Consider the following 8438-nt stretch of genomic DNA (forward strand, 5'->3'; position numbering starts at 1 on the left):
TGTTTTGATCCTTTAAAATGTTTCTGATAGATGAAGTTCGTCTCTTATCGATTTATTATATTAATTTGGTTAGTTCGATATATCGTGTAAGTCAAAATTAACACTGTTATTGTAGAAAATTGATAACATGACTAATTTGATTTATAAGCACTTTAAAAGACTAAAGTGAAACTTTCATCAATCTAAAGTAACTAAACTAATTAATTAAAACTCAAAACAAGGGAAGAAAATTCCAATTTTAAGAACAAAAATTGGCAACCTTTTTCTCTGGTAGTCATCAAATTATTGTTTTGTTGAAACCAAACTGTATCATAGAGATAACCCAGTCAAAATTAAACAAAACTAGACATTGATGATTCATATTATAAAATTGACATTACAATTGAAGAAACATAATGGGATTATCCCTGAACTGCTAACAACAGTGACAATACTTAGTACAACAAGGCCCAATATCTTAATTGGTCTTCCAACAGTTGGTCCTGATTTCGCCACTGGACCCAGTGAGTGGACTAAGGTTTCCCATTTTCACCATTGCATTGGCAAAATCAGTTTGAAAACTTGAAGGGTTGCTGACATAACCATTTACTTGAGAATCAGTGGATCCTCCATTGAAAAGCTCTTGATCTGAGTGCAAGAGACCCTTCTGGCTCTGCAGATCCTGGAAATAAGCATTGTCAAAGGTGGTCGGAGAGGTGTCAAGAGGAGCCAAATTTCTGTCACCACCTACGCTAGGACAATTTGCTTGCAACGATGTTGCAAACGAAGAATCTATGTTGGTGTCGTTGTAAATCCTTGTTCTGAAAGTTGAACAACTAGCTTGCCCAATTGTGTGCCCTCCTGAAATTTGTTTTAGAAAATGGAAGAACATGAAGTGCATGGTAACTATATATAATGAAATATTTCACTGTTCAAAGTGTTTGATAATTAGTTTACATGTATGAAATAAACGTTGCATTTTGGTAGGTTATAAATATATTTGGTCCAAAATAATTTAGTATTGTAGATATATATATATACCTGACAGGGTAACCATTTCTTCTGTGGTGAAATCTTTTTTGGAGAAAGCATCGATAAGTTGCTGTAGACTGAAAGAAAAACCAGGTAAGTCTGAGTTTGCACCACTGAAACTTGCTGTGGTTGAGTCTCTTCTGCCCAGTTGCACTGTCCAACTTTGTCCACCAAGCTATAATAAGACACACATATTTCAATATTACTGCATATTTAACTTTATTAATTATTGAAAATTGTAAACTTGAAGAAAAAAAAAGTTGTATTTTTATTATCTAGGGTTATGTTATGATATATACTACTCACAGCAACGACTGAGTCTCTTGCTGCTACAGCGAGAATATCAGCACAAGAAACAACACCAGGGCACAAGCTTTCCAATTCAGACTTAATGCTGTCTATTACACCAAAACCCCTTATGGAATTCACGTTGGGTCCTGCTGATTGTTCACCTGTGAAACTTGATGTATCATTTAATAGCACTGATGCATCACATCCCTGAACAAATTAATCAAATTATGTGTTAAACAAATTAGATCATGTAAATATTAACGTAGGTACACATTGTTGTAGACATCTATAATTATAGTAATTTGATGACAGCTATAATACTTTATATAACAGTGGATATATGTGTTCAAGAGAGAAGATTCTACGTTGACTTGGTGATTACCTGCTACCTTATTAGGAAAAAAACTACCTACGAAGTCTGCTACGAATTTTCAACCATCAAGGTTTTATTTTTCTTAATAAAAGTAAAGTAGCACTGTCATATAATTCAAGGTTTTTTCTGTGATAAAAACATGCATGCGTGTGTGCATGAGGAACATGAAAGTTTAGGTTAGAAAAACATAAAAAAGAAGAAGATTGATGAGGGTATAAGTTGACTTGCTTGAACAAAGCAATCATGGAAATGGAGACGGAGGAGGGATGCCCCCATGCGAGCTTCATTGCTGACTGCAGAATCCACTCCACTCTTAATGGTTGAAAGTGCATTAGGACAGGTTGTGGAGTAAAAATCAGAGGACAATTGGGATGAAACTATCCCAATGAAGAAACATAAGAATAAGAAGAAGCGAATTTTTAAGGTTGTTGGTTTGTTCATGGAGAAAAGAGTAGTATCCATGATTGTAAATGGAAACTCTAAGTAGAAATTCGAAGTATAGAACAGATAGAGAGGGGATTTTGAATGTGATTAGGTCTTAACATGCGTCACCTTTATATAAGAGGTTTTCTTTTCTACTTTTCTTTATTAGTCAATATATGCATGCGCAAGTAGCCAATCAGGACTCATTCATCAAATATATATTAGTTTTTTCTATGTATATTACTAATCATTTGTTAGTATTCATTGAAAATACTAAATTAATAAAACATTATTATATGTTTTAAGATATGATGCACCGATACTTCAACTTGATCACGTATCTATGTCTAAAACGTATTCGTGTTCGATACTTTAGGATACTTTATTGACACTTATCAATAAAGTATCTAATTTATAAAGTTGTAGTAAACTACAAAAAAATATTTGAATAATGACAAATTTTAATGACAAAAAATAATTAATCACTATATAGTGACCAATTTAGGTAACAACTTATAAACTAAAAATTATTGACAATTAAAATAGTTACAAAAAAATATAATTAGTCTCTAAATTGATAATTAAAATAATTTTTATTATGAATTGGTTTCTAAATTGGTCACTAACATTAGCTACCAAGGTTTTAACTATCAAAATAATTTATTTCTAAATTGGTCAATAAAATTAGTTATGAAGATTTTGGTTACCAAAATAATTGATCTCTAAATTGGTTTCTAATTAGGAAATTGGTCTCTAACATACTTCTGATTACTAAAATTGATTATTAGTTAAGAGTTTTCTTGTAGTGATACTTTTATGATGATAATAATTTATATTTATTATGTTAACAACTTTAGAACGTATACTTTTATTTTGGATTCAGACAATTACAATCACATATTTATTATGTTTTTAAGAATTATTCTAAAATTTTTAATATTCATATATTACGTATCGTATCTTATTATTTTCAAAATAAACATATCGACGTATTATATACGTGTCGTATTCGATACTTGTATTGTATCCGTGCATCATAGGTTTTTAGAAATTTAGACGATACTTGTATTGCATCCGTGCATCATAGGTTTTTAGAAATTTAGAGACTTGTCGAAAGGATGGGTTAACGAAATTTACAACTGAAAGAAAATTTCTGAAAGTGGTGTAATTTCAATATGGATATAATCGCATTAAAAGAGTGATATACGTAATTTTGAATTTTTCTTCTTTTGAAACCTTTAATTAGTTATACGTCTTCTTCGTAAACTTAAATATGTGTTGATTAATTCTTTATTATTTTTTCTTTTGCCGATAAAAAAATAAATCATGATTTTTCAAATTTGAGTTGTTCATTAAAAAATTTCTTAACCTTTTAAATTTTTAATAACTATCTCTTTAATTTAATTCTATATATTTATTAAGAAAATAGATATTTAGTTTGGGTCAAAATTGACTTAATAAATAAAATTCAATGTTAATTAGTTAATTGCATTATATATAGATATATATACACTTTGGTGATAAAAAAAAAAACACATTGGATTTGTGCCACAAGTGTAACAAATTCTAAAATTATAAATGTTAATTTATTAGTTTCGATTTTTGAAGGCCGATTCTAAATAACACTAATTTTTAAATTAATTTACAACAAAAGCAATTTGGTGTTGAGCAAGTCAACGTTAATGTGTTTTTATTTTAAAATTTATTTAATTTAGTATAAGTTAAGTTTACACTAAAAATGTTATATTTTTAACATTAATTTAATTTTCAGCTTAGTCAATGTCAATAATATAATTTAAAAAAAAAATTGTATAATGTCCTATCTCCCACCAAATGATATATAAGCAAAAAATAGAAAAAAAAATTGTAACGGACGTAAGAGATTAATATGGATAAATGATATGAGTGGGGAAGAAAGATAAGTATGAATGAAATAGACGATGAAATGAGTGGGAATGAAGTAGAAGAGTACGAAGAGATTTATATAAAAAATAAAAAATAAAAAATTGTAAGTGATAATATTTGTCATATTTAAATTTGGACTTTTGAATTAAAACGATCTATAGTTTTTAATTATAATCACAGAGACACGTATATTCATCACATATAAATTAGTGTTGACTTAGTTAAAACTAACTTAAGTAAATATTAAAAATATATTTCATTAGTGTCTGTGTAATTGATACTAACTTAAATAAATAATAAGATAATAAAATTATTGTCAATTTAACTGATACTAACTTAATATAAATATTAAAATAAACAAAATTAATATCAATTATGTCAATAACCTTATTTAATCTTTATTTTATGTAGCATTGAGTTTGATAATAACAGAAATATTTTTATATTTTAAAAAAGGTTAAAAATTATTAATCTCTGATTTTATTTTGTTACACGTATGGCACAAATTCAATGTTTTTTAATCAGTAAAGTGTGTATATATATATATATATATATATATATATATATATATATATATATAATGTAATTAACTAATTAACATTGAATTTTATTTATTAAGTCAACTTTGACCCAAACTAAATATCTATTTTCTCAATAAATATATAAAATTAAATTAAAGAGAAAGTTGTTAAAAATTTAAAAGGTTAAGAAATATTCATAATGAACAACTCAAATTTGAAAAATCATGAATCTTTATTTTTTTTATTAGCAAAAGAAAAGAAAAATCATGAATTAATCAACACATATTTAAGTTTACGAAGAAGATGTATAACTAATTAAAGGTTTGAAAAGAAGAAAAATTCAAAATTACGTACATCACTCTTTTAATGCGATTATATCTTTATTGAAATTCAAAAACATTGGATTTGTGGCAGTAACAAGTTCTTAAATATGGCTTATTAAATATTTCTTTTATGTTTGATGGTTACACATATTCCTTAGTTTACTGATGTTATACTATTTCTAGTAATTTACTGTTTCCGTGAATGGAAGAGTACGTGATGTGCCCATTTATTTCTACTGATTATCATTGATTTGTTAGGGATGATTTGAGGATGAGAAAAGAAAATAAGTCATCATATTGTAATTTACACAACTACCCTTTATTTTTATGTTGAATTTTCATTATGCCTTGAAGTAGGTGGAGTGAGTCTTTTTGGTGAGGGAGAAAATCGATTATGGCATGGTTGTCGCATGAGAAGATTGTTTCTGGTGAAGGAGAAATCGATTTTGAATGAGTTCACTGCAAGACAGAATCGAATGGTAGACAATCGATTACATCCTTATTTGATTTTGCGTCAAATTAAGATAAAAATAACTAAAATTAATTTTTTAATGTAGAATCATTACGTGTTTAATTTTTAAAATTAATTAAAGGATAAAAGTTTCATGTTAAATAAAAAATAATTTGTTTTTGTTTTTGTATTAGAGAATTAATTCTTCAACACCTATGTATCACTTGAGAATTGATTATGAGTCGGAAATGTGTATTTCTAAATATATACAGAAATGTCCTCTGGGTAGGATACAACGAAATCATTTGGACCGAATGCATATAATAAGAATGATGAAATTGTTTTTTTGGCATGTTAGGGTGGAAAAAGCCCCTTTTCATACATTACTTTGACTTCTAAATGCCTTCATATTTCGCTACTATTCTTATAGCTGCATTTTCCCTACAATTCTTCCACCAATTTTCCAATTCCAGCTATTATCTCACCGAAATATTTGAAAACTTTTTTTTCTTTATTTTGGTTTCTTTCAAACTTTTGAAACCATATGAAGTGAACAATGTGCATGCTAAATCATTTTTTATTTTCGTTCCAATAGTATTTCGTTTTCGTAATTTTGGATTATAAGGAGAGCCAAACGTTGAAATTCATGATTTAATAGAAAATATGTTTACATACATTATATATATATATATATATATATATATATATATATATATATATATATATATATATATAGAAAGAGAATATGATATGATAAATTTAATGGTACAAAATACATAATTATATTAAATATGAAATACTTCGTTAAGTTCGTGATAAATTTATATATTTTTATTTGAGTATCTATTAAAGGAATATATTTTATTGAGTAACAAAAATTATATATTTTTCAACTAATTTGATTTACTTTGTATCATCGTTATTTATGTGTTTTTATATGAAAATAAAAATAAATGTAGGTTAATAAAATTTAAAGTTTATTATAAATTTAAGTATTTTTAATTAAGTATTTATTAAGAAAGTTCTAAAACCCTTGTCTTTACTTTGGAGGTTTACAGGACTGATTTGATGTTAGTGGTTTTATTGTCTAAATTCAGTGTTTTGTTTGAGACGGAAAAATCAAACTGTTATATCAAGTAGTGAAAGAGGAAGAAAGATTCACCACCAAGGTCAAGATCCAGCCAATCATAAAATGTTTTATTTTTATATGGATTAAAGCACTCAATTCCTTAATTTTTTTTTCAAATAAAAAAAGTCACCCAACCTAATCAACTATATATATTCAATTAAAAAAAATGTAAAAAATTATAAAACATATTTTTTTAATAATAAGATTCAATTTAAACTACTCAAATTTATGAAACAAAATTTAATTAAACTATTTTTTTTTTAATATCCAGACACATAAGCAGTACAAAATGACACATTACATTACCACATTTGACAATAAAATCAAATGATAAATATTTATTTAAAAAATATAAAATTTTAAGTACTGAATATAATACAAATTTTAAAATAAATTTAATTAAAAACATATAAATTTATTAAAACTTAATTAAAACATATAAAAAAATAATATACAAAAAAGGAATACGTTAGATTATTAATGTAAAATTATTTTATTTTATTAGGAGATAAAGAATAAAATGATAACACAGCTTACATAAGTTTAAAACAAATTGCAGTGTCCGATTGGTATAATATAAGTTCGAAACTAACTTGTTTAGAGATTATTAACTTAAAATTAAGTATTAAAAATTAAATTATTAAAAAAATAAGAAATTTATACATTTAGTTTATACATATAAGTTAAATCAGTAATAAGTTTAATTTATGAAAAAATGAATTTTATATATATTTTTTTTTCTAAAAGGAACTTATATATGGAGAGTGAGTCTTGCCTACATAATTTTTTTACTATTAAGATAGCTTTGGAAATTAATCTATTTTAATACTTGGCATTTATTAGGGAAATTTATTATTCATGTGTAATTTCATTATGAAATTATCATAATGGTGCTCTTTTAAAAGAAATTTGAATATGCACAAGTTGTGGCAAGTTGACAAATCTTGAAATGAAAAAATAATATCAAGCTAAGACAATTTCATTGTTGATAAATTGAAATCGTATCAAGTAGTAATGCCTTATGTGAATAGTCGAAAGTCATCGTACCTGGAGACAACTTTCATTAAGTTTAATCACTCACCAAAATCTTCAATTTGACACGGAAATAAACTGAAGTTGTGTCATGCTGCGAAGATTTCAGTTTTGTTAAACACGTTTACATCGTTTAACACGTTTCCGTTTCAATATTAATTAAAAAATACGTTTGACACATACAATATATATATATATATATATATATATATATATATATATATATATGGTAATTGGGTATGATTACATTCATTAATTTTTAAACTTTGGAAACCAAAATGTATCAATTTTTAATAAGGACGAATCCCAAATTCACCTCAAAGTTCAGAGACCAAAAATATATTTAACCCTTAATTTAACTCAACATATAACAAAATAAAGATATTTTAAAACAAAAATATATGTATTTTAAAAATGGTTAAATATATTTTTGGTTCCTTAACTTTCAGTCAAAATTAGAAATAATCTATCTTCGAAACTTTAAACCAATTTAGTCCCCAAAATATAGAAATGCATGAATTTAGTTCTTTTAACCACATTTTATTAAGTTTAGTTAACGTTTCAAACACATTTCATGATAACATTTCAACTAACATTAAAGCGAAAATATGTTAAACGGTATAAATAACTTAAATACTATCTGAAATACGTTTGAAACGTCAAATAATTTCAATCAATATTTTGTTAAATTCACGTATTTCTAAAGATAGGGGACTAAATTTGATCAAAATTTTAAAAAGGGACTAATTCTAATTTTTACCATAAATTGAAGGACAAAAGCAATTTAACCCTTTTAGAAAACATAAACCACATAAAAAATTTGTATATATATTAAAATTTGTATGATCGCATAAAATAATATTATTTTTTAGATTATAATTATTAATTTAAAAATAAATCAATCATAAGCTTACATGTAAGTTTAATCTAAATATCAAATAATCAAATCAAAATCAGTTCATTTTATTTTAACTTAACC

The 8438-nt window shown here is 25.6% G+C and overlaps 1 protein-coding gene across 1 annotated transcript; it reads right to left on the bottom strand.

The window, feature by feature from the left end:
* Window positions 1-332: 332 nt before the first annotated feature.
* On the bottom strand, window positions 333-2187 carry LOC114185916 (cationic peroxidase 1-like). The gene is made up of 4 exons (XM_028073871.2): window positions 1904-2187; window positions 1318-1509; window positions 1021-1186; window positions 333-840 (listed from the first exon to the last, which is right to left on the bottom strand). Exons 1-4 carry the CDS (start codon window positions 2135-2137, stop codon window positions 458-460), a joined length of 975 nt encoding a protein of 324 aa, XP_027929672.2. The 5' UTR covers window positions 2138-2187; the 3' UTR covers window positions 333-457.
* Between the last annotated feature and the right edge of the window lie 6251 nt (window positions 2188-8438).

The sequence above is a fragment of the Vigna unguiculata genome, chromosome 5, assembly GCF_037176805.1.
Source record: "Vigna unguiculata cultivar grain cowpea cultivar isolate G323 ecotype 2 chromosome 5, ASM3717680v1, whole genome shotgun sequence".
NCBI lineage: Eukaryota > Viridiplantae > Streptophyta > Magnoliopsida > Fabales > Fabaceae > Vigna > Vigna unguiculata.

What these genes read in the sequence shown, in the direction of transcription:
- LOC114185916 (XM_028073871.2), bottom strand. Translation starts at nt 2,137, where the DNA reads ATGGATACTACTCTTTTCTCCATGAACAAACCAACAACCTTAAAAATT. An exon ending in TCCATGATTGCTTTGTTCAA is followed by an intron (nt 1,510 to 1,903) that starts GCAAGTCAACTT and finishes TAATTTGTTCAG; the next exon opens with GGATGTGATGCATCAGTGCT. An exon ending in AGAAATGGTTACCCTGTCAG is followed by an intron (nt 841 to 1,020) that starts GTATATATATAT and finishes AACAAATTTCAG; the next exon opens with GAGGGCACACAATTGGGCAA.